This window comes from Sceloporus undulatus, chromosome 4 (genome assembly GCF_019175285.1).
Source record: "Sceloporus undulatus isolate JIND9_A2432 ecotype Alabama chromosome 4, SceUnd_v1.1, whole genome shotgun sequence".
In the NCBI taxonomy this organism is placed as follows: Eukaryota; Metazoa; Chordata; class Lepidosauria; order Squamata; family Phrynosomatidae; genus Sceloporus; species Sceloporus undulatus.
In genome coordinates this window covers 150,495,358-150,521,826 of record NC_056525.1, presented here as the reverse complement: position 1 = coordinate 150,521,826, position 26,469 = coordinate 150,495,358, and the positions used below count along the sequence as shown (strand labels likewise).

General features: G+C 40.0%; 1 protein-coding gene across 2 annotated transcripts in view; it reads left to right on the top strand.

The window, feature by feature from the left end:
* Nucleotides 1-1,270: 1,270 nt before the first annotated feature.
* Nucleotides 1,271-26,469, top strand: part of GPSM2 (G protein signaling modulator 2) — a 46,872-nt gene continuing 21,673 nt past the window's right edge. For both annotated transcript variants that reach the window (XM_042464031.1, XM_042464030.1), the window contains exons 1-2: nucleotides 1,271-1,357; nucleotides 17,535-17,818. In XM_042464031.1, the coding sequence (XP_042319965.1) occupies nucleotides 17,760-17,818 (59 nt within the window). In that variant the 5' untranslated portion in view covers nucleotides 1,271-1,357; nucleotides 17,535-17,759. The remainder of the gene's footprint in view (nucleotides 1,358-17,534; nucleotides 17,819-26,469) is intronic.

The window sequence follows — 26,469 nt, the reverse complement described above, 5'->3', positions numbered from 1 at the left end:
ATTCAGATATGGCTGCTTAGTCTGAACCCTTACTAGCAAGAGGAGTGCTGCATGTCCCACATAATTGCTAATGAGGAAAGGTAGCTTCTGGTTTCCGGAGTCCGTGAGGCCTGCTGAGCATTTAATATCTTCTACTGCAGTTAGCTGCACCCATGCGCCAGGTGCACCGTTTCGTCTATTCAACGTAAAGGTTTCTTTTGATGGTTAAGTCTTTGTGATAAACACATTCCATGAGCTGAGTGAGAATCACAGGCGTGTTCCCATCGCTGCCTTTTCTGCCATAAACATGTAATTTGACTTATTGCCAAGTTGGCAGCGATAATTATTCTCAACAGTCTTTTGGCTCTAACTTGGGGCATGGCATAGGGGGGCACAACCTTTTACCTGAGGGCCACAAAATGGAAGCATTTTGGGTGCGGGGGGGGGGGGCAGAACCTTACACACATGAATTAATATCTTCCATGTACGTTGAAGACTTTACATACATATGGCCTCTTCAGTGTCCATGTATAAGATTTAAATCTCTTATTATTTTATAATAATAATAGTTTTATTTATATACTGCCTTATGGCTCCATGCTGTGGGATTCTGGGACTTGTAGTTTTGTAAGTTATTCAACCTTCCCTGTCAGAGAGCCACAAAGAACTACATATCCCAGGATTCCACAGCAGTTAAAGGCGATGCCAAGCTGCGTTTGTGTAGCGTTATTACTTAGTATCGTTTATTAGTGGCATTACTCTCCCTCTTTTATTTCTCCCAAGATGGGATTCACACACACTCTCTCAGCTTTAGGAAGGCAATGGCAACCCTCCCTTTGAAAAGAACTGGTCCAATGCAGAGGGCGGCCATGTTGAGGCATAATGTAACAGAAAAGAAGGGGTGAAAAACCCCCAAAAGGCACCGTCCCTCACGTCCCTCGAAGGGAGGGGGCGAGGCAACCACCTCCCGCCCAATCACGATCCGAGAAACGGCACACGTGACTCCCAACAGCGCTGGACCGAGTTCAGCATCGGGCCTTTTTCCAGCCTCTCCTCCTCCTCGTCTTCCTATTGGCCAATGCGAAAGATGCGCGTGAGGAGGAGTAGGGGTAGGGGGCGTGGCCTGGGGAACGGCCCTCGGTAGAGTTATAGAACGTCTCCAAAACGAGAGGAAAGGCCAGGGCTTCAGGGCGCATGCGCCGGCGCGTGGGCGGCCGTTGGATTCCTCCATTTGAGGTACATTGGAAGGGAGGGGCCGGGATAGATAGCGCGATGCTATTGGCTGGGAGGGTTTAGGCCCCGCCCCCTTTCCTTGCTTCCAAGTTTTTTAATGGGAGGGGGCGTTCTTTCTTCCCATTGGCTGGGAGAGAGCAGCCTGGTAAGATGGGGCTCTGGGTCGCTCTGTGTGTCTTGTAAAAAGGGGGAGCCATTTTGAGGAAACCCAAGCGGAGCAGGCACTGGTTCAGAACGACTTCCTGGCATAGAAAGGGGCTTCGGTTGTCGCTGTCGGTGTGGGGCCTTCGTTTCCGACTTTGCTGGGCAAGTTTCTCCCCAAAAAAGGGGGAGGGGTGTAATTGCTCTCCCTTGAGGCTGAGAGAGTGTGACTCTCCCAAGGGCACCCAATGGGCTTTATTATGGCCAAGATGGGGGACTGAACCCTGGTCTCTAGAATCGTAGTCCAAGGCACTACGCCTCATTGGCTGCTTAGAAAGGGGCTTGTTGTTGTTGTTGTTGTTGTTGTTGTTGTTGTTAGTGGACCACAAGTTGAACATTAGTCAACAGTGTCATGCTGCAGCTAACAAGGCCAATGCGATTCCAGGCTGCATCAATAGAAGTATAGTGTCTAGATCAAGGGAAGTAATAGTGCCACTGTATTCTGCTTTGGTCAGGCCCCACCTGGAATATTGTGTCCAGTTCTGGGCACCACAAGTCAAAAAGGATGTGGAGAAACTGGAGCCATGTGTCCAAATGAGGGCGACTAAAATGGTGATGGGTCTGGAAACCATTCCCTACGAGGAGAGACTCAGGGAGCTGGGGATGTTTAGCCTGGAGAAGAGAAGGCTAAGAGGTGAAATGATAGCACTGTTTAAATACTTGAAGGGATGTCATATTGAGGAGGAGGGAGGAAGCTTGTTTTCTGCTGCTCCAGAGAATAGGACCCTAACCAATGGATGTGAGCTGCAGGAAAAGAGATTCCACCTCAACATTAGGAGGAACTTCCTGACAGTAAGGGCTGTTTGACAGTGGAACACACTCCTTCCTTGGAGTGTAGTGGAGTCTCCCTCCTTGGAGGTCTTTAAACAGAGGCTGGATGGCCATCTGTTGGGGATGCTTTGATTTGGATTCCCTGCATGGCAGAATGGGGTTGGACTGGATGGCCCTTGTGGTCTCTTCCAACTCTATGATTCTGTGGATGAGAACTCTCCACAACTTTCTGCCCTCCACTACTACTCTGCTTAGGTCCTGCAAATCCAGGCCCATGACCTCCCTGATTGAGTCCATCCATCTGTCATGAGGTCTTCCTTTCTTCCTATTACCATCTACGTTTCCTAGCATTATCGTTCTTTCCAGTGATTCATGCCTTCTCATGATGTGGCCAAAGCATGGCAACATCGGTGTGATCGTCTTGGGAGACCTTGGGCCTGATTTGTCCAAGTAGCCATCTACACTCATCCCTCCGTATTTGTGGCTTTGATATTTGCGGATTTGATTATTCACAGATTTGATTAATATGTTCTCTCTAGGGATATCTAGGTCCTCCAGTGCAACTCTATGGTCAACTTTAACTACAAGCTGCACTGAAAGACCTAGAGAGAATATTCTACTAGGCCTTTGTAGCTCCTCCAGGGCAGTTCTGTGTCAGTGTCTTTTGGACGTTGGCCACAGAGTTGCACTGGAGGACCTACAGATTCCTAAACATGGTGTTCTTGTGATTTGCGGTTTTTCAATATTCACGGGGGTCTCGGAGGGACAAGTGTGGTTGTCTTTTTGGCTGTCCATGGTATCCTTCAACACTCTTCTCCAGCACCACGTCGCAAATGAGTTGATTTTCTTCTCATCTGCTTTTTTCACAGCCCACCTCTCACATCCGTACATAGTGATGGGGAATACCATGGCTTGGACAATTCTAATTTTTGTGCTCAGGTGTATATCTTTACTCTTTAGGATCTTCTCTAGCTGTTTCATGGCTGCCTTTCCCATCCCATTTCTAGTCTTCTTCTTAGCTCTTGACTGCAATCTCTTTTCTGAATGATGCTTGATCCAAGGTACAAGAAATTATTGACTGTTTCAATTTCCTCATTGCCTAATTTGAATTTATGTATGTCCGCTGTGGTCATTATTTTTGGTTATATTTATGTTCAGCAGCAAGGTTGCCTTTGCACTTTCTTTCTTGACGTTTCTTGGTAATCGTTCCAAGCCAGTGATGTTTTCTGCTAGTAATATTGTGTCATCCACATGTCTTAGGTTGTTGATGTTCTTTCCTCCTATCTTCACTCCTCCTCCTTCTAAGTCTAGCCCTTGGTGATAATATGCAGCCTTGCTGATTCCTTTGCCTATTGGGAACCATTGTATTTTTCCATATTCTGTTCTAACAGTAGTAGCCTCTTTGTCAAATTTGTACAAATTTCTCATCAGGACGATCAGACATAGTAGCACTCCCATGTCTTTAAGGGCATTCCATAGCCTTTCATGATCTATGCAGTCAAAGGCTTTGCCATATTCTATAAAGCATACTGATTTTCTTTTGGAATTCCCTGATGTCTGTCATTAGCCATATAATGTTTGCAGAGTGGTCCCTGGTGCCTCTTCCTTTCCTGAATCCTGCTTGAACCTCTGGATTTCTCTCTCCATGTATAGTAGGAGCCTGTGTTGCTGTGTTTTGAGCATAATTTTGCTTGCATGTGAGATTAGTGCTATAGTTCTGTAGTTGCTGCAGATTCTTGTGCCCTCTTTTTTTGTGGATGGGAATATCTATTGAGTGTTTCCAGTTTTCTGGCCAGCATTCTGTTTCCCATATTTGTTGCCATATTTTAGTTAACACTAGAGTTGATTCTGTGTAAAGCAGAAGATTCATTTGAAGCTAGTTGTAACCCTTCCATCCCTAGAAATGGGGCTATGTTGTTGTTAGCTGCTCTTGAACAGACCTTGACTAATGGAGACCCTGTCAATGAGACATCTCCATGACTCCCTGCCTTATACTGCTCTGCTTAAGTTTTGCAGACTCATTTTTGTAACCTCCCTCCTAATTGAATCTAGCCATCTGGTGTGTGGTCTTCCTTTTTCTTCTACCCTCAACCTTTCATAGTATTACATTATCTTTTCTAATGAGTCATGCTTCAATTTGATCATCTTGGTTTTTAGGGTATTTCAGGCTTTATCTCCTCACGAAACCATTTGATGTCTTTTTGGCTGTCCATGGTATCCTCAGCACTCTTCTCCAGCACCACATCTCAAATGAATGGATTTTCTTTTGATTCACTTTTTTCACTGTCCAGCTCTCACATTCACACATAGTGATGCTTGTACAATTCTAACTTTAGTGCTCAGTTGTATATTTTTACTCTTTAGGATCTTCACTAGCTCTTTCGTGGATGTCTTTCCCATTCCTTGTCTTCTTCTTTCCTCTTGACTTCAGTCTCCATTCTGAACGATGCTTGATCCCAGTTAGGAGAAATCTTTAACTGTTTCAATTCCCTCATTGTTTAATTTTAATTTATGTATATCCTCCATGGTCATTATTTTTGTTTTCTTTTTGTTCAGCAGCAAGGTTTCTTCCTTGACCTTCCTTAGTAATTGTTCCAAGTAGTATTATTGTGCCATCCACATATCTTAGATTGTTGGTATTCCTTCTTCCTATCTTTACTCCTCCTTCTGAGTCTAAACCTGCGCTTCGCATGATGTTTTCTGTGTACAAGTTGAACAAGTATGGTGATAATATTTAACCTTGCCTGCTGCATGACTAGTCAGGAGCCTCATGGGTGAGAGTGTGGCTAACTAGCTACCTGCCTATATGCTGCTAAGGAAGCTGACAAGTCTGGGCATCTGGTGCTATCTGTACAGCAAAAAGGGACATTGAAATGCCAAAATACAAGGAATTACTGATACCCCTCGTGTATCGGTGAAAAAGACCCCACCACTCTCCTGTACACAGTTACATGGCTTCTTCCGATTTTCATAAGTCGAGCTCTCTAGTATGCCTTAGTTTCTCCCTTGACTTCTCAGGACTTGCTAGTGCCCTTATTTCAGACTGGTATGATACTTGTATCTTTGGTGGTTCAGTGTTTTAAAATGCCTAGTTGGAAATATCCTAGAATGGATGTGGTGAGAGAGGCTTTTTGTGTGTGAAATTCACCAACCCCCCCCCCAAAAAAAAACCCCAAACCTTTTCTATGTGTCTGAATAGATTTTGTTGGATGGTATGCTCTCTTTAGATGCAGTATCCATCATATTGTTTCACTGTGGAAATGTAGAGGGCTAGATTGCTTGTTTTCCTTCCAGAATGAAATTGTTTGCATATATGTGTAAAAATGGTCCAGTGCTCTGCGTGTATTCATACTGAAGTGCTTTCATTTATAATATTTTTCTCATAGTAGAAAGTTAATTTTGAATGTGTATAATGTTTTTCAATTAGGGGATTTTGAATTAGACCATGAAAATTTAAAAAAAACCATGGGTATCATTTTATCAGGCATATAAAGCTTAATTGCAGAGGAAGTATAGAGAGCTAAACTGAATTGCCATCTATTCAAGAACTGCAATTACAATCCAACAGTGTTCTTTGTCAGACCCTGAAGTTTTGTACTGCCTGTTAACTCAGCAGATAATTGCTGGGATCCTTGAAAGCCTTACAATGAATCTTAACTAGTGTCCTTCTTAGCCTCTTGACTCTCTTTGAAAACTGCTCCCACAGATTGGAGAGACCATTCTGCATAGTTGTTCTTCTGCTGAAGGATGGGGCTCTTCATATCTTGTCACTAGAACAGACAGGTTATAGTTTTAATATGAAAGAAAGGCTTGGCCTTTTAAAAGTGCCTGTCTATAAAAATGACAGCTTCATCTTTAAAAACCCATTCCTAAATTTTGGTTGCCTGTTCCTTAATTTTAGTTTCCTACTAAACAGGTTTTTATTGTACATAGTTAACTAGTGCTGTGTGCTAAGTACTGCAATATGTGAGCTGAAGAAGAAACGTCTTTCAGTTTCTGGCAGAGCACTGTAAGTGCTTTGATAAGACTCTAGTCCTATTGGTGCTGGTAAAGTACTATTTCCAGCAAAAATATCTATAGAGATTTGGGGGGACGTCTTCCTCATTTATTTAGGAAAATATATTTTTTCATGTCTGCAGGTAAGCTAAGCAGTAGATGAAACCTGGATGGAAACTGCTAATATTAAACTGAATTTATTACTACTTACTATTATTTGTTCATCTTAAGCTTCCAAGTACTTTTACAGTCTTTAGTCACCACAAGCCAGCACTCCATGAAACATGATTAAGACCATAAAGGCAGTGTTGAGCTGTGTTCTTTTTCATGCTTGTCCTCAGAGGTTTTACAGTACTGTAAAGATCATTGTTTCCATTTTACAATTAAGGAACTGAAACTGAGAAATAGGATTTTACTATAAGATTTACCTGTAAATTGGTGGCGGAACAACAATTTTAATAAAAAAAAAAAAACAAGCCGGAAGAGTCAGATTCAGTTTAATGATAAGGAAGCCCCCCCCCCCCCAGTGCAGTAACATTGGACCTTTGCTGAGGACTGTTGTGTAGGTAGTAATTGTAATACCATATTAACAAAGGCATATCTGTTTGTGCAGGGAGATCCTGGTTTTGGTTTGACTCACCAATGCATAGCTGTGTGTCTGTGATTTTTATTATGGTGACTGATTCCTACTTATCTCTTATGTGAACAAGTAAAAAGTACTCTATAGTAGTCTCAGATTCTGTATGTGGTCTAGACTGGGGAAGGGGAAAGTTGTGGCCTTGTAGAGGTTGCCCTCCTTCCAACCCTCCATCAGTCTTAGCTAGGTGATTAGTAGATACAGTCGACTCTTCTTATACACAGATTTCTTATGCACAGATTCAAGCATCCACAGTTCGAAAATGTTTTAAAAAGTATAAATTTCAAATATCAAACCTTGATTTTCCATTTTTCATAAGGGACACCATTTTGCTATGTCATTATATTTAATGGGACTTAAGCATCCACCGATTTTGTTATCCACGGAGGATCTTGGAACCAAACCCCAGCATATAACAAGGGCCTACTTCTGTGTTTCAGTCTAGTTTGTCCATATTAGAAGTTTGTTGCAGATAACCATGATGAATTCAATCTATTCCTCTCTGCAACCAGAAACAATGAGTATTGGAAAGCTGTTGGTGTGCATTTGCATGTTTTTTGTGTGAAGATTTTAAGCCACAAATTTTCTGGTTGAACTGGAAAAATTAATTGATACCTGTGTATGTACAAGTTTTCTTCATTTAGATGGGGGAACATTAATGAGCATAGTGCTAACTTGGAATACATTCAGTGCTAATTTAGGACCAGAGACACATTTGTTGATCTTTAAAAAATTTAAAATCCTCCACCCCAAAACAGCACTCTCCTTAAAAACAGCATTCCCTGTAAAAACAGCATTCTCACCCTGATAATAGCACCCTGAAACAGCGACCTCTCCCCGAAAAGGCAGACCCCAAAATGACTGGAAGTGGTGCAACAGTGGTGTGCTATGACACACACGCACCTTTCCCCGGTGCTCTGGAGGAGCTGAAAATTGGGTGATATGGTTGTTCAGGCTTCAGCAATTGTCCACCTATGTAGAGAAATTTGTCCCCTTCCACACAAATAGAGATTTTAGACACTGTATGAGGCTTTCATTGATATCTTATCAGAGGAAAAGATTAAACTTTTTAACCTGGTGTGGTCTTGTTTTCTGCTCTTCTGCCCTTCTAACATTTAAAACACTTTCAGGTTCTTATATTCATACAGTTAGGAATCAGTAATGGCCAGTGACACCCTTTTTTACAGGGGATCCTTCCGGACCCCCCCCCCCGCATATAAGAAAAAAGCATAAGCTTTTCTATGGTATCCTTAGCCATTTTCTCCAGCACCACATCTCAGATCAGTGATTTCTTCCAGTTTGCTTTCTTCACTGTCTAGCTGTCATATTTGTACATGGTGGTGGGAATAAATGGCTTGGGCAATTCTGACTTTAGTATTGAGCTGTATATCTTTGCACTTTAGGATTTTGTCTAGTTCTTTCATAGCTGCCCTTGCTATTCCCAGTCTTCTGATTTCTTGACTGCAGCCTGTTCTGATCAGTGTTTGATCCAAGGTATGCAAAGTCTTTAACTATTTTGATTCGTTTGTTTATCTATGTTGAATTTATGTAAATTCTCTGTGGTCATGATTTTTGGTTTATGTTTAGGAGTAGGCCTGCCTTTGCACTTTTTTCTTTCTCTTTCTTTACTAGCTGTTCCAAATTTATGATGATTTCCAACAGTAGTATGGTGACATCAGCATATCTTAGATTGTTGACATTCCTTCCTCCTATCTTCACTTGTCCTTCAACCTATTTGATGCCTGCTCATCCTATGATAGAGTTTACAAAATACATTACAACATTTGAAACAAATGGGATCTGCAAGAAAGAGTTGCCAGTGCTTTTATTCAGAGTATCAGTCATCTGGTCCTATCAGTCCCTCCCCTTCTCATTCCCTACTCCAAATAGTCAGTACTCCATGGCTACTGATTGTAGTTAGTTTTTATTGGTCTATGTTAGGGACACCCCCTTATGTTGTTGTTACCTAAGTGTACACCTACGTCCTGTGTGTGGATTGTGTTATTTTGACTACACATGGATCCACGCTTGTAGAATAAGTTTACATATTTCATAGTTTAAAAAGTACCTATTCATATTTAAATTCATGCAATTTAACTGGACAAATGGCTTTTGGAATTTTTCTATAGTGCCACAGGAATTTTCATTTCCCTCTTTAAAACTCTCTTCCTTGAATCCGATCTTTATAGCTCCAAGTGTAAGACGTTGCTGATGGCTGTGTATACAAATGTTGAGTTTCCAGGTCCCTCAACCGTGAAATGTGGAGAAAGTGTTGTTTTCTGTGGCACCCTTAGATGTTCAGTTTGGAAAGATATGTAGGGTCTGGAAAGTGAGAAATTATAGTCACTATGTATGCAGAATGAACAGTTTTGGAGGATTGCAGCACACTGTACCACACCCTCAACATCACTCCTTGTGTGATAATTAGGCCGAATGAGGAGGTTTCATGGACCAGACGTTCATAATAACTGCTGAATGAGTAGCAACTTTGGGCTGCTTCTTAGCTCTTGGTAGTCAGTCTAGCAAAATGTGGATATATTGCTTCTTGGATTGTCATTTGTCCAGAGGGCTGGCGACCTTGACAAATTTACGAACACATAAATTAGTTTACTAAAATGATACTTAGATCTGCAAATAGAGTGCATATTTTACATGTAAAATATGCAAGAGCTGTATATTTACTATGAAACATTTTGTTGCTTTTTCTGTTTTACTTGTTGGACAGCTTCACATACTCAGGCTGTTTCCCATGAGCTTACAAATCTTCAAAATAATGTAGCTGAGGTGATAGATTTGACCTGAAGATCAGTGAAGAGGAGGAGGATCATGGAAAGACATCTTCCCATCACTTCACTTTTGCAGGTGCCTCTGCTCAAATACTATTTTGAAGACTTAAAGGCCTTCCAGAGCAATGTGGAATAGGACATGGGAAGGACAAATGGCTAAAAATTGGTTAGACCTCCACCCAGTTTGTTGCAGTTTATCCTATATCTCAGTAATTCACCATGCTTTGAAAGACCCCTAAACTATGACATTTGCAAAGCCACTAACTATATTGTGAATGGGAGCATTAGGGTTGGTTAGCAATATGTTTTCAGGCTTGATGTGGGCAGAGTGCTTGGGGTTGCAGTCTACTTTTTGATGGATTTATAGCCAGGGCATATAAATCCAGGATTCTTGTGAGATCAGGTAATCCCAGTTGCCTTGAGATAGGTGGGTTACATGGTTGTTCCCCCCAAAAATTTGACTGGCTCTTCAATTGTAACCACTATAATCAAGTTCTGAGTATTTTTGTCTTGGATACATTGATCGTGCAATTACAGACTACAGCGTGCCCGTTCCATAGGCAGCTTCTGGTTTATGCAGAAGCTGCGCTGCAACCCATTGAACGGCGCACACACATAAGGCTTGAGCTTATGTGGTATTTGCCTTACACGGGAGGGGGGATGTCCAGAATGGATCCCCACATATGACAAGGTTCCACTGTACGTTGGTTGAGCCTTGATTTTCTAGATTTGTTTCATTCTGGCTTTGGCTGTGATTTTGCCAAGAAACTATAGTTGTCCCTCCACATTTGCAGTTTTGACATTTGTGGTTTTCATTAGTTGTGGTTTGGATTATGATAATATGTTCTCCTTAAGAATCTCTAGGTCCTCCCATCACAACTCTGCCAGAAGTTGACTATAGAGTTGTGCTGGGGAACCTGGAAATTCCTAGAGAAAACACTTCTTTAAGCATTCGTAGGTCCTCCAGTAAGATTCTGTGAACAGCCTCTGGCAGATATTGACCACAGAGTTGCACTGGAGGATCTGGAGATTCCTAGAGAGGTGTACTCTTGTGTAAAGAGAATAGCATTTTTTAATTTGCAGTTTTTCTACATTCTCTGGGGTGCTTCACTCCTACCCCAGCAAATGTGGAAGGACTGCTGTATTATAATTGCACCCAAATGGCCAGGTGCCCCCTCCAATATCACAGGCTACATCTGGGCCTGCAAAGAGTACAGTGGTGACAAGTAAGGGTGTGTGTAGATATGTAAACGTTTGGCTGTCATGGCAGGATTTCTGGGAGACCACAGCACAAGCAATCCATTACTGTATTTAAAACCAGCCTAAGGACTGGTTGGGCTGGGTTTGGGCTGGATTGGCAGAAATGGTATCTGACCTATGTGTTCCCAGCCCTTCCTGTCTGAACAAGATGATGTCAGACTGAGGGTAAAATGGGCCTTTTGGCCCATGCACAGGGAGAGAATAATGGTATTATCCTGTACCTGTGCAGTGCATCTTAATAGTTCTTTTGGAACTCTAAGCATTGTTTAGTGATGCAGAGAAAATAGGGAATATCTTATTACCATGGTTTTGTTCCTTTGTGCAAGGCTGCTTCCAGAATGTAGTGCTAAGGAATTAATACTTCACTGCTTTAAGTTTATGCTGTGTTGTCTTTCTGCCACCCACATTTCCCTTCATGCTTTTAAACACAAATTTAGGTTTTGGCAGATGTCATCTAGTACTTGTTTTGAAGGGACATAAGTATGCTTCTTCTTTGCGGTTTCTGTGTGACTCACACAAATGGTATTATCCTGTACCTGTGCAGTGCATCATTTGGAATAGCATTCTTATAGTGTTACTTCAAAATCACCCAAAGCAGCAATGGTTTGAAACAAGTGACTGGATGTAGTAATGGATTGTTTGAGATCAATCAACTGAACTACGATCTCAACAGTATGGGGATTCTGCAAGTTAATAGTTCATCAGTGTAGGAGAATAGATTATGTTTCACCTACAGTGGATGGGGCTGTGCTTTTGGGCGAGAAAAGGTTCTGACTTGGCATTGAAAGCTGAAGTGTTGCTGGAAACATATGGAGTATTTTCCATTCATTATAAATTGATGTATCAGTAGTGGCTTTTTTGGTCATGGTTAGTCTGGCCACAGTTATCCATGTTGTGATTTTCCATCAAAATCTCTGTAATATGTCATATGGGAGCTGCTTTTGGAGATGGTTTAGAAAGTGCAATTAGGATAAAATACAACAGACAATAGGTAAAGCATGAACTGAAACCAGTGTTGAAAGAGTTTCGCTAGGCCTTCATATATTTTAAAGCTCAAATGAAGGTGCCAGCAATATCCTCTCCTCAGATGACTACTGTAGAGAAGATGTCTTGTGTGCAACATTTTCATGAAGCTACTATGCAGTAACATAATTCAGATTGTCCTGCTGCAGTTCTTACTTGTTCTTTTGATTTTGATGGGGCATGATTCAGGTTGCTGTTACATGATTACTGGGGAGTAATCCTTTTTACTTTGAGCGAGCAATCATAGGATTGCACTGTGTGACTCTCATTTGAATTGTTGTTTGCTGCTTTGTATCGATATTATTGTAATACACTTCAGGGCGGAAGAAGGTACAGTTTGTGTTCCTACTCCTGTATCCACAGTGGAAAAGGACTTCAAAATTTTGTAGTCTCATTTAAGGCAGTAATACTGATTTCAAAGAATTAAACTAGGGCAAAAATTCACTAATGGTTTTTGTAGGAAAGATAAAGATAGAAAACACAAGTTAATGCTAACAAAGAGATCTCTAGCAGCATTCTTTTGGATCCTCAAAAACTAACCAACTATTGACCCAGGTTCTCATGGAGTTGTGTCTACTTCATCAGATGCATGGGAATTTGTGCCTTAATAATTCGTTGATATTTAAGGTTGTTACAAGATCCTTCTGTATTTTTGTTGCAGCAGCTTAACCCAGAAAGAAACCCTTTTGTAACAGACCAGTGTAGGATTTAGGGAACCAAAGTCGATTTAGGGTTGTAGAATTTCATTTTTTTCTTTAACTAGAGGAATGCAGACTTGGTTTTAAGTTGAGTTTCAAAATTATAGTTCAGTTTTATTGCTGAAACCCAGATTTTTGTTATAACGTACATTAAAGGCTGAGACGATCTTTGCCAAAACAAGTTTTGCTTGTGCCAAACTCACAGTGTTATTAAAGTTGGTCACACTTTGAAAATAGACTGGAACATATGTAGAGGTGGAACATGGCTGTAATGGCTTTTCTGTCTGTACTGGAACCAAATAACAGCTATACATTAGTGATTTATATTTTCTCTCTACCACTGCTTGGTGTTGAGTAGATTTTTCCATCTAGATCATTCTATTTTAGGGGTTTCAGAAAGTTAATTAACTGATCCCATAATAAGAGGTAGTTAAAATTTTGAGTATATAAATACTCTCGAAAATCTCTTAGCAGTTTCCCAACTATATTATGAAGCTTTATTTTGTGATGGTTGTTACATTATTTTCACTTACCATGGGGTAAACTCCTTTGAATTCAATAATTTTTATTTCTGATTAGACTCGTGTGGGGTTATGCTCTTTTTTTACTCCTAAAATTATCAGACACTCAAGAGTTACCAGTTTAGTACTTCTATGTGTTAAATGCACATTTTCTGACTTTCCCCGCCATTCTGCTTTTGGTGCTTTCATGTAATAGCAAATCGAAAATATTAGTTGATCTTTTTTGGTAAATTACAGTTAAGTAAAAACCATCCACATACATCATTTTGTTTCAAAATGCCACCTATTTTGAGATTTTGTTAATATGCAAACGTACAGAATAATTTATTTTTAAAAAGATGGTCACATATTATTTCCTGGTTCATAGAACTATCATTGTGTGAATCCAGAGACATAGAATAATAATAATATAAATGTTAACACACCTGTAATAATGCTTTGTTTTGCTGACGCTTCTGGTTATCTTGACTTTATTGGGCAACTGAAGGAATCACTTAGCTCCAAGGAGCAACCAGTGCAGTGAATTAACTTTCACAGAAGAAGCAATCAATCTACCATTTGAGTAGCCACCTTCACTTCTCTATGATCCTGTACCTTATCAGTCCATCATCCCTAGAGTTAAAAACTTAAATACACACACACAGAATTATATATTCTGCAGTTACCCGGCCTTGACACTGATATTTAAGATTTAAAGGCTTTCTGAGATACATTGGCTTCTAATTTTTGTTGTGCTTTTAGAAATTTTGTTGTTGTTCTTGAATTAGGAAGGAAGAGAGGGCTTTACTGGGGTTAGTTTTTACCTGTCCCTAGCAATTTTAACAACTCTGGTAATTCAAATGAACCACAGAAAAATGCAGGGATTTTTTGGGAATACTTCCCCTTCTTGTGACCACAGTAATATATAGCATTACTTAGAAAAGGCAGCATGTGAGATTATTATATGGAAGATAAATTGGTATCTTTTTGCTGACACTTCTTATATTTGTGGTGTGGTGAACTTAACCACAGTTAGAGACTTAGGTTACTATTTTAGTGCCAGAATGGTATATGCATATGTTCTTATTTTAGTTACATATAGTTACACCTCCACAAGTTTTTATTTGGATACGGTAGATCTAAGGAACTTTCTCTCTCCCTTGAGAGCTACATTCCCTGAAGCAGAGTCAACTACAAATAGCCCCATAGATCGTTTTCAGTTAATTTATTCCTGAAAATTTGCCTCAAATCAGTTTCCTCCCAAATCAGTCCAGTCAGGTTCTGATTCCACTTAATTTATTCCCCAGTGGAAATTGGCATCCTACTCAGATATGAAATGGCCGATAGGAATGAGGATGAGGTGGTTGTTCGCCAATCCAATTACAGATTTCATTTTGTTTCATACCTAATGTGATAAGAGGAATAAAATAACCTGCATAAATCCTGAAGTGTGGTCACTCTGTGAACATCTGGGGGAAGTGGGGAGGTCATGTAAGTACTCCGTATCTCTGCTGTCTCTCCTTTCTACCATATGCAGCTATGGTGCTGATCATGACCTTACCCTCATTCACGTCCTTTATAAAGTACACGTTCCCTGCTCCCTGACACATCAGTATGGTAATCCTTCAACTTCTGAGCAATCCAGCCTTCCAGTTTTACTGTCTTGTTCTCTACATAAAGGGATTGGATTGCTGCAAGTAGGAGAGATATTGAGGTTAAGGAAGGGCCATGCTTTCTGGGCAAGAGGGCCATGAGCTAGAGAAGAGGTTCTTTGAGCTCGACTGAGCTATGAGGTGCCTGTTCTCTAATCCAGTTTCAGAAATCTGGGCTAGAAGCAGGAGAACAATGGTGCTAAATTTTGGACTTCTGGCTCTTAGGTTTGTTGTTCTTCAACTTCAGCCCCTTTTTGCAATGTGAACAAAAGTGCTTGAAAACCAGTTTGCAATTTGACATAAGTGGTACCTGCAGCAAAATGTATGGTGGAGTTCTCCTGTTCATTATTTCATCCTTATTCCTTTCCAAAATACTGAATTCTATTATTTTTTACCTGGTTTCCCTTTCCCCCCTATTCAACAGCTTTCTCTGCACACTGACTGTGCCCTAATTGTCCTAATTGGAATATTCTGTGATCATTCCATGTTGTTGATGTTGTCAGCTGCCCTCAAGTTGTTCCTGACTCATGGCAACCCTGTGGATGAGACCTCTCCAAGACTCCCTTTCCCCCACTGCTTTGCTCATGTCCTGCAAATTCATGCCCATGTCTTTCCTGATTGAATCTATCCATCTCTAGTGTGTGGCCTTCCTGTCTTCTGCTGTCTACCTTTCCTAGCATTATTTTCTTTTCTAATGAATCATGCCTTCTAATGAGATATTGCCAAAGCATGACAGCCTTAATTTGGTCATCGGTGTCCAGGGAGAGTTCAGGCTTGATCTATTCGAGGACCCATTTATTTATCTTTTAGGCTGTCCACGGTTTCCTCAGCACTCCTTTCCAGCATGATATCTCAAATGCATTGATTTTTTTTCTTATCTGCTTTCTCCACTGTCAATTCTATACCCACCTCAGTTTCTCTCCCCACCGCTAAATGAGTTCTTTGTATTTTTGCACACCTTGCAGTCTTTTTGTCTGTGTAGATGAGTAGTCTGCTGTGTAGAGGCCCAGAAATGGACCAGCAGCCAGTCTATTCCAGCAATGGAGTACTGTACTTTCTGTAGCCAGCCCCAATTAACAATCTGGCTGCAGCTCTTTGGGCCAGCTGAAGTTTCTGAGCATGTTCAAAAGCAGCCCCACATGGAGCACATTACAGTAATCCAAACAGGATGTAACCAAAGCATGTACCCCTGTGGCTAGATCTGACCTCTTCAGAAATTGGCACAGTCGGCACACTAGCTTTCACTGTGCAAAGGCACTCCTAGTCACCGCTGAGATATAGGCCTCCAGGCTCAGCACTGAATCCAGGAGTACAATTGGCCCACTGTGTCCATGGATTCTTTATCCATGAATTCAAGCATCCACAGCAAGTGACAGCAGTTTACTATCTATTGTATTTAACTGGACTTGAACATCCATGAATTTTGGTATCCACAGGGAGTCCTAGAACCCAAACCCAGTGCCTGCTGTACTCCCAAACCGCAAACCTGTGTTTTCATGGGGGGTGTAACCCCATCTAACACAGGGTGAATGCCTATTACCAGATCTGTCTTTCAATTGACCAAGAGCACCTTGGTCATGTCTGGATTAAACTTCAATTTGTTTCCCCTCATCTAGTCCATCATATCTGCCAGGCACTGGTTTTGGACAGAAACATGAATTACCAGTGGTATTTTTTTTAAAAAAGTAAAATTATTAAAAATTGTATGTGGATTTTATAGAAGCAAAGATATGTCAATGTCTACATATATCATCTATAGCTGAATCATGACCATCTGTCAGACATACTGAGAGAGGATTGTTTTTCTGTGTAAAAGAAAATTAGGGAGAATATTGAGGCAGACATAAATAGTATAATATGTCATGTACTGCATTTTATTCTGGGCTTCCTACCAGACTTTAAGGGCTAGCAAGTCTTTGCAAGTACTAGGTTTCAGGAATTACCGTCCTGCCTTTCACTAGACTCATTCATAGATCTTGTATTGGTGACTTTGTTGTCCTAGTCTATATGTTCTCCAGTAACCTCTGCAATATGTTCGTGATTTTGGGAACACATATGGTTTTACTTACTGAATTGCATAGATAGTTGCTTCCTAGACTTCATGTCTAACTCAAAGGCAGGTTTTGGGGTCAAAATTATGGATTTTGACATGACCTGTGGATATGTTGAGGGTAAACCTTAGAGGTATGAGCACATTGTTAGTTTTATTTGTGAAATGAACACTCTGTAAATAATGACAATAATACAGTAAAATCTAGTGTGCTTTATAAGTTATACAGTAAAATATTAAAATGGAAAAAAAGAATATTTGAGGCTTAAAACCTCTTTTTTGCTGTGGAGTAAAGATGTTTAAGAATGAGTTAGAATCAAAACTGCTGGAAGAAAAATAAAGTACGTAAACATTGAACAGTATCTTTTGGCATCTTCAGCTAAAACTGAGCTATGAATCAAACAGTGTATAGTTCTCTTACATTTTGGCTTCTGTCTAGTCTTGAAAAACATGTTGCTCCTCTTTGTTTTAAAGGAACACGTGGTGATGATCCATGTCTGTTCTCTTCAAAATTGATGAGAGATTTGTATGTTTTTTGCACTCTTGTGTCAAAATTATGTTCACAGTGTAAAGTGAAAATTGGCCTGCAGAGGCCCCTTTTATAAATAGCCATTTGCTTTCCTTTTTTGCAAGAACTGTGTTTATTAATCCTACTGAGCAAAGAGATAACCTATGCTTTTTGTATTAATTTTGAATTGCAAGGATAAAAATCAGGCCTGAAATAGATAATCTTATGTTCTCTTTTCAGAAATACAGCCAGCTGAGCAACAGATACAGATCTTCGTCCTACTCTGAAAACTTAAGTGCTATCTGATGATGATTTCTTTTTCTTGCTATGGAAGAAGAGCACTACAACAGAAGCTTGCAGTTCATTAACTCAACGTTATGACTAGAGTGATTGGGACACTTGGGGAAAAGCACATCTTCATATCCCAGTAGTAGTGCGAATTTTTTCTGCTCATAATGCAACTAGATGGAAGAAAATGTTTTTTTAAACATGTGTGAAGGCCGTTCATTTCATGTTCGTTACAGGTAAGCATGTGTACTAATTTTGAACAAGATTTCCTGAAAGTTTAGCAAAAGGAGAGTTGCATGGGAATGCTAGAGAAAGATAAATCTGTCAGTTTCAGTTTCTCTTAGTTTCTTATGTTGTTAGCCATAAATTATGTTCCCCATTTATGCATCAATTTTATATTTTAAAAGTTTGCAGAAATGTAAGTATTCATGTTCGTGTGCCTTTGTCAGAATGTATTTTATATAAATCTTTCCAAATGTATTCATATTTTTGCAAACAGTTTTTAATAATGTATTTTTGTATGTTTCACATCTTTCCCTATAATATGTTTCTTCTGTGCATTTTTTGACTGATGAACTGTATTCTAAATCTTTGAGAATTATGACTATTGAAGTATATCTCTGTGTGAGTTTGGGTATTACTTTGTGAATGTGAATTATTGATGCTTGCATTAAAATGTGAATCAAAATGAGCCACAGTCTTCCCCCATCCTTAGTTCATGCACATTTTACCAGTTCAAGAAACTTAAGACAGTATAATTATGTAGGAGTAGGCATGCATGATGTACTTTGGTTGCCTTTTATTAGGGCCCCAAGATCCACCAGTGGGCATTATTCACAAACACTCACATTATTTTAGAGTTATGAATTCTAAGCCCAGGAATTTGTTTAGAATACAAAACTGAATGTTGCTCACTTTCATTCCACATCAGAAATTACTCCTAGTTATCTGAAGCCAACTTTTTTTATGCAGTACAGTTTGGCGTAGGCGGGATTTGTTGCTGCTATTGTTAAACAATTGGGAGTCAGAAATTCTTGCTGATCGATTGCAGACCATCATTCAGGTCTTACCCCTTCTTAATGTATGCATGCTACTATAAATGTCATTAATTAAAGTCCTATTTAGCATGATTGATGTTTGTTTTAGCATATGTATTTAGTACATACCAGTTAGCTTCACAATTATAATTTAGTCCTGGTTGACTTTTTTCCAGATGCTAATGGTTTCTGGTAACATAGCATTGTTTTGTTGCTGTCTCCTCCAACTATATCATTGTGATTCTATTAGAGAAGTTACATAGATATTGAGTGCTCTATCTGGTTCGTTATCTTTTGATGAAATTGTGTGAAATAAAATTTCATCATTGTATGTAAAGTGTTGAAAGTATTTCAGAAATTTTCAATTTGGGTATATTTTGACATTCCTCTGCATACATGTGAGTACAACAGAGGATGGTTAATGCAAGAATCTGTTATGGCCTGGTCTCGATACAGTCTTGTTCTTCACCAGTGCAGAACATGTCAGAACGTTCCAGATCTAAGAGTGAGCATTTTGGCAGGAGACCACACATGTTCTCAGTCGCTTCCACCCTTTTCCCTGAGTTCCTTTTTACGGCTCGCCCGCTCCATACACGGGCTGTATGTGAATTCTGTTAAAACAAATTATACCTTTCATTAATAGTGTTCCTATACATGTTTTGGCTTTACTGTGTGCAGAAAACTCTGTAAAGTGGAAAGAGAAAAATCGTATGTGGTATATTTGCAAGCACATGCATAGAGATCTCCAGTGAATGTTAGGAACACAACAGTGTGCATGCATCTGACTTTTATTTGAATGCCTTTCTAGAGTGGAGCTAATATCAGAAAATAAAAAATCTTTGTGTCCTGGATTTGACACTGATATTTGAGCTAAATGGCTCTTTCATCCTACCCATATATGCCAATTAGTGCAGTGAGATTTTCTCTTTCTGTCACCACCCCCAGTAGCCTTCTGTGCCTTCCAAATCTGGAACAGATTTTGAGGATGTGGGGTAAGATGTCCATCTCACAGTTCTACTGATGAAGTGGAATCTTATACTCTTGAGTAGATCTGCATGAAATGGAAAACAGGTGATGGATTTACCACCATTTGTATTTACTAAGGCGGGTTACACACCGCCATTTAGTACGTAATGAATACGTACTAGGGTTAGGAAGGGGCGGTGCTTCCGCACCCCCCTAACCCTAGTACGTATTCTGTACGTACAATATGGCGGCGGCTGTTCCACACGGCGGCTGCCATATTTACGTATCGGACGCTGTGCGTCCGCATGTGTCGCGGCGTCTATGACGTCGCGAGTCCGCCCCTGGCGCCTCGCGACGTCATAGAGGCGCCGCTTAAAGAAGCTCCATTTTGGAGCTTCTTTTTTCGGTCCGTGTGGGAGCTGCGCGGTGTGGCTGCTGCAGCTCCCACACGGAGCAAGCGGCGGCAGTGGCCCGCCGCAAAGCGGCGGTCTGTAACCCGCCTAAGCTTAATAAAAAGTTGTGTACACACACATACTGAGTGAGACATGTAGTCATGCACTTGAATTGAATAAAAAACATCTAAAAGCTAGAGGGGAATGAAGAAGAAGAGGAAGATATAATAGGTCAACTATGTTTTTACTGAATTAATCAAAAGCATCACGCACACACAGAGTGGGACATTGAGACCAAGCACCTAAAATAAAATGTAAAGCTTGTATTTTTGAAGAACAAAAATGAAAATGCAGAGGGAATACATTCAACAGAACAGTTTTGGATTTAGAAATATGCTACAAATAGAAAGTACTGTACTGTATACTATTATTATTATTATTATTATTATTATTATTATTATTATTATTAACCTTTATTTATAAAGCACTGTAAATTTACACAGCGCTGTACATACAATCTTTTTAATTGGACGGTTCCCTGCCCTCAGGCTTACAATCTAAAAAGACTCGACACAAAGGGAGTGGTGGTAGGGAAGGGGCCGCTCTAGTAGGATAATACATATAAAATACATAGCAATATAGGAAATGATTCAATAAAACAGGCACTAAAAGAACATCAAATAGGAAGTGACAATTATGCAATGCCTGGGAACGCTTCCCTGAACAGGATGGTCTTCAACTCCGTTTTGAAGCTGGTTAAAGAAGTGATGGCTCTTGCTTGTGGGGGAAGAAGGTTCCAGGAGTGAGGGCCAGCAAGTGAAAAGGGGCAAATTCAAGATGGGGCAGAGGAAATCCTGGGCTGGGACAGCACACCTTGACTACCAGAATGGAGGGCCCTGGTGGGAAGGTGAGGAGAAATAAGGTCTGATAAGTAAGGAGGGGCCAGTCCATGGAGGGCTTTAAATGTCAACAGCAGGAGCTTATACTGAATGCGGAAAGGGAGGGGGAGCCAGTGAAGGGATGCCAACACAGGGGAGATGTGGTCAGAGCGGTGGGCGGATCTGATAATGCATGCAGCTGAATGCTGGACAGAAATTAAAGGACGGAGGTGAGAAAGAGGAAGCCCTGCCAGAAGGATGTTACAGTAATCAAGTCGTGAGACCACTAGGGCATGGATCAGGATCTTGGCAGTAGAGGCGGAGAGATAAGGTTGGATTTTAGCAATATTGTACAAAAAGAATCTACAAGCTTTGGCTGTGGTCTGGATCTGAGGGATACACGACAGAGAAGAGTCAAAGATAAAACCAAGACTGTGGGCTTGCTGGACTGGTTGAATGGAAATGTTGTCCACAGAGACAGAAAAGGAGTGTTGAAGGGTGGGCTTAGGAGGAAAGACAAGAAGCTCCGTCTTGGACATGTTGAGCTTCAAACGCCGATGGTGCATCCACTGCGAGACAGCTGTGAGGCAAGACGAAACTTGCTGTTCAAACCTTGGAGAAAGGTCAGGGGCAGAAAGATACAGCTGGGTGTCATCGGCATACAGATGGTAGGAAAAACCAAAAGAGCTAATGAGTTTTCCTAAGGACAGTGTGTAGAGAGAAAACAGAAGGGGACCCAGAACAGAGCCCTGGGGAACTCCAACAGATAAAGGAACAGGAGAAGAAGTCTGACCCCCTGCAACTACTGCAAAAGATCTGCCAGACAAGTAAGATCTAAACCAGTCGAGAACAGTCTGAGAACCCAAGGTCAGAGAGTATGTCAATTAGGAGACAGTGATCAACAGTGTCAAAGGCTGCAGACAAATCAAGAAGGATGAGAACAGAGTAAAGGCCATTTGCCTTGGCCTGTAAAAGGTCATTTGAGATCTTAGTGAGAGCTGTCTCAGGAGGATGCCTTGGGCGGAAACCAGACTGAAAGGGATCGAGGAGATATGGAGATTGCACCGCATATTTTAATTCTCCTCTCTGTCTGGTGATTGTACAAGACAGAAAATGTTATGCCATCAATTGCCTCCCTTGGGCGTGATTCCACACCAGACCACTGCACTGGCTTCTCCTATCTCACCAGACAGCCATTGCCTTCAAAATTTCCAAGAGGATCTCAGTGCCTAGCCACATCTATCAGTCCCTCCAGTGGTGGCTCTCATTGGCGATCCTAAAGGGGTGTCATTTGGAGACTAGAGAGCATCCAGACCACCATGGATGCCAGCCTCAGCGGAAATGGAGGCGTACTGCATGTGAAAATAAAACACATGTTAAAATATTTGAGAAGTTGAAAGAGATGTTCTCTATTTTAAGAAAACAGTCATAATTAAATTAGAGTAATTGTGTTAGCTTAGGAGTGTGAAAATTAGACATATTTAAAAAGTTTCCTGTGAAGAGAAGAATAAGTCAACTGTGTAATTCAGAAGCAAAAAATTAAAATGAAGCACTAATAATTTACACAAGGTCCAAAAAATCTGTACGATGAGTACATAAACAAATGGCTCCTCCTCCGTATTTGCTGCCCTTAACAGTGTATCCATTTATTAGGTACAGTATTCAGTTAGTGAATAATGGGTTTGTACAAAACTTCTGGAAAAAAGACAGTCAGAATACAAAACTTCTCTTCCTATGACTGTTTCATGAATTTATAAATGCGTATGCCAACCCTGTTTTTACTATCTCTTAACATGTTAGTATAACATTTGTTTAGATATAAATGGTCGCAAAGCTCTTTACCCAGCTGCTAATTCTGTTCCTGTAATTAACTGAGGTTATATACATCTTGATTTTAAGGCCCAGCTTTTAGCTTCATTGAGTTGCCTCTAAACAGCTTTTCTTCCCAAAGCTTCTTTGGTCATGCTCTTGACTATGGCATACCAAAACCCAATTTCTGCACACTTGAATTATATCTGTCATTGTTTTACAACAGTTGTGTACCTTTGTCTTTTGTCTTTACATGCTTGTGGGGTATGTCCCCTTCCAAATATACTCCATGTTTTGTCTCTATCTGTTCCTAAGTCACTGTCTTCAAACATCCTATTTTGTAGTTTAAAATCATCTTTAATAATAGATTCCAATTCCAACCGTGTGAATTTTTTTAAGAATGTGGAAGTTCAAGAAAGTATTACTGGGAATTTATCAAGTTGAGCTTATATGTCACTTGAGTGCCATAATTTCTAAATGTCAAGTTAATTGAAAGTGACAGTTAACATGAGGCGCCCGGAGAGAACCTCTTTGGAGGGGATAAGATTAGTTAAGATTACCCAATGGAGTGTGTTAAATCTGTTGTTGTGATGGTATGACATAGTGTTGCAATCAATTTTGGTTTTGTCTAAGTCATGTTAGACTGCCTTGTTGTACCAAATTGAAAGCAGATGGTGGTTAGCCGATTTTAGGATCTTCTGGACGTCAGTTGAAGCCATCCTGCATGTGTTATGGCTAGTCAGTTGGGGACGCTAGACTTGTGGAGACTTCCTAGACTGAAATATAACTTTTATTCTACGCAGTTCCTGGCTACTGGGCATCCAAATTTTTTTACTTCAAAAGCTAAGAATGTCTGTCATATCTTTATGTCTAGGCTGTGGAATGTCAAAGGCTAAAAGGTGTAGTATGTTTTCAGTACTTACTTTTTACTTGCTAGTTTTCATACAGTAGTTTTGATCAGAAATTTTAAAATATTCTATAGCAAACTATAGCAAAGGAATACTATACTATATTATATAGCAATGCTATAGCATATACTATAGTATATTCTATAGCAATGTACTATACTATATTCTATAGCAATACTATAGCAAAGGAAAAGATGTTATATAGTGTATCCAGCAGTATTTGAGTTGTCATATAATTTATTGTTGATTAAATCAGTTGCTCTTTCACCATGTTTATGATTTTGTGCTTCAATTTCTCTAGTATACATAGGCTGTTTTATAATGACTTTAAAAATAGTTTCTGTTTAGTTCACTAGCCTTGAGTGTAAATGTTGATCAATATCTGTTATACTGTAGAACTAACAGTACTTTGTAATGCAAATAGGTTTTATTACTATGGTTATGAAAAAAATATTTTTTTCTATGGAGAAAGGAGATGTGTGGTATGAAGGTGTATTAATTAAATTTATGCTGAGAATATGCTGCTTCTCTCAACGGAAGCCCATCTGGCATTGGGAACTTTAAAAATAACTTGATTAGCAGCGGGCGGTGCTAAGCTGTTTTTTGCTTAGAATGTATTTCAAGATAGTAAGATACAGCAAAATGTAATGTTATATATTGGAAATTGTGGCAGGGCTTGGGATTTAATTTATTGTGTTTTAACTATTTATAGTTTATATATTGCCATCCAGAACTGCTTTTGAAAGAATTGATGTGTTAGTATAATTGTTGATGGATGTAAAATTGCCATGTTTCCAACAAAGCACTTGACAAAGCCACTGCCATGATAGCTTGGTTAGCAAACTGGTTATATGCAAGTTGATTATAGTACTATCAGGTACATTTATAGCAAACTTTACCCAAATGGTTTCTCATCAAACTGGAGGAAGGTTTCAAGGGATGCTGCAGGGCTCGGTCCTGTGTCCAATACTCTTCAGTGCTTTCATTAATGACATAGAGATGGAAAACCTGTGACCGTTCAGATTACTGGACTACATAACCCATCAATCCTGACCACTGGACCATGCAAGGAGTCAGTAATATCTGTCAGACCACAAGTTCTGCTCCAGTACAAACTTGATAGAATGAAAAACTGAGCTAAAACCTACGAAATAAAGTTCAGCAGAGAGAAATACAAAGTTCTGTATGGAGATGGGAATCTAATGTATAGCTATAGGAAATGAGATGCTTGGCTCAGCAGTGGTCTATGTGAAAAAGATCCTGGGAGTATAGTTGTTCACAGCCTGAATGTGAGCCAGCTGCAAAAAAGGGCTAATGCTGCATTCATATAATCCTGATTTCTCAGTTATAGTAATAAATGTGTAACTTGTTCTGCACAAGGCAGGGCATATTTGGAGTACTTTGTCTAGTTCTGGTTGAGCACCTCAGGAGGTATGAAGACAAATTGGAATGGGCAGAGAGTAAATGTTGTCAGCGCTATGAAAAGCAAGTTATGTGAGGAATGGTTGAAGAATTGGGTGTGTTTATCTTGGAAAAGAGAAGACAGAGGAAAGAGGATTTGATGGTACTTTTCAAAAACCTTAAGGGCTGTCATGCAGAAGGCAAGCCTAGTGCTCTGCTATCTCAGATAGCCAAACCTGATCTTAAGGGCTTTAGATGTTAGAGAGTAGATTTTAGATGAACAGTAGAAGAAACATCTTAATGGAAAAAGCAATTGTAAGAATGGAAGACATTACCTCAAGGGCATTTGTCTTTATTTCACTCTTGTCCTCTCCTTCAGAGGAAGTCTATAAGTAGAGACTGCACAGTCATCTATAATTGTCTGGGGAGCTAGAACGTATGATCCTCTAGGTACTATTGAACTGCAACTCTCACAAATACCTACTATTGGTGATACTTGCTAGGAATAAAGGGAATTGCAGTAAAACTTGGTGTGGGAGGGATATTTCTACAAGGAACCTCTTTAGACTCTTTGCATGTTTCTATTTATTCCTTTTATTTTAACAACTTACTTTTTTTAAAAGGCTGTGGTAATATGTCAATTGAGTTTTATTTAGTGTTAATTGTTGATCTTAACCCACTTATAGGCTGGGCTCCTTAGAAGTGCAGGAAAAAGAGAGGGAAGGTTTCCATGGTTCATCTTTCCAGAAGAGCCACCCACATATTTGGAACGTTTTTCCATCCAAAACAGTTCAAAGCATGGTGAAATAATTCCTGCTGGCTGAATCCTGCCCTGGCGTTATATGGTCCAGCTGGCAGGAATTACTGTAGTTTCTTCTCTATGTATAAAAGTCTAAGCCAAGAACAAAATGTAGATGAGAAACCAGGGTTTTGATGTGGAGGTTTGAGTGGGTGAGAGTTGAAAAACTTGGAGTTCCTGAAATTCAGAATAGCCCAGCAGGAGTAGGGCTTATGCACTGTACCCAAAAGCCTTTATTTTCTCCTTTAAAAGTGCTGCATAATATGTGTGAAAATGAGTGATTGTTGTTAGAGTCATAGCTGGTGTTAAAGGAGATTGTATTAAATTATGACATCTCTTACAGTAGTAATTTACACATTAGTAACTGAATTGTATTCATCTTTGATATGCTTTCTTAACTTGGTTAAGCTACCATTGGGCATTGGGCATTAATTACAAAGATAGTCTGTTCATATATTTTGGAGCAATTACTTTAATTTTTATTTGTAAATGATATATTTAATCTTAATCTTATATTTGCTTGGCGTCAGTCAGCTCTGAAGGTCCAGCATAACAAAGGAAGTGGAAATATGAGGGATACATATACAGTACCATAGTATCCAGGGAAGTCCAAAGCAGACACAGGCAATAGTAGTATCGTATCTGATTGGGTGCTTTCCCAGTTCATGTTCAGCAGCCTTATGGGACTGCACTGAAA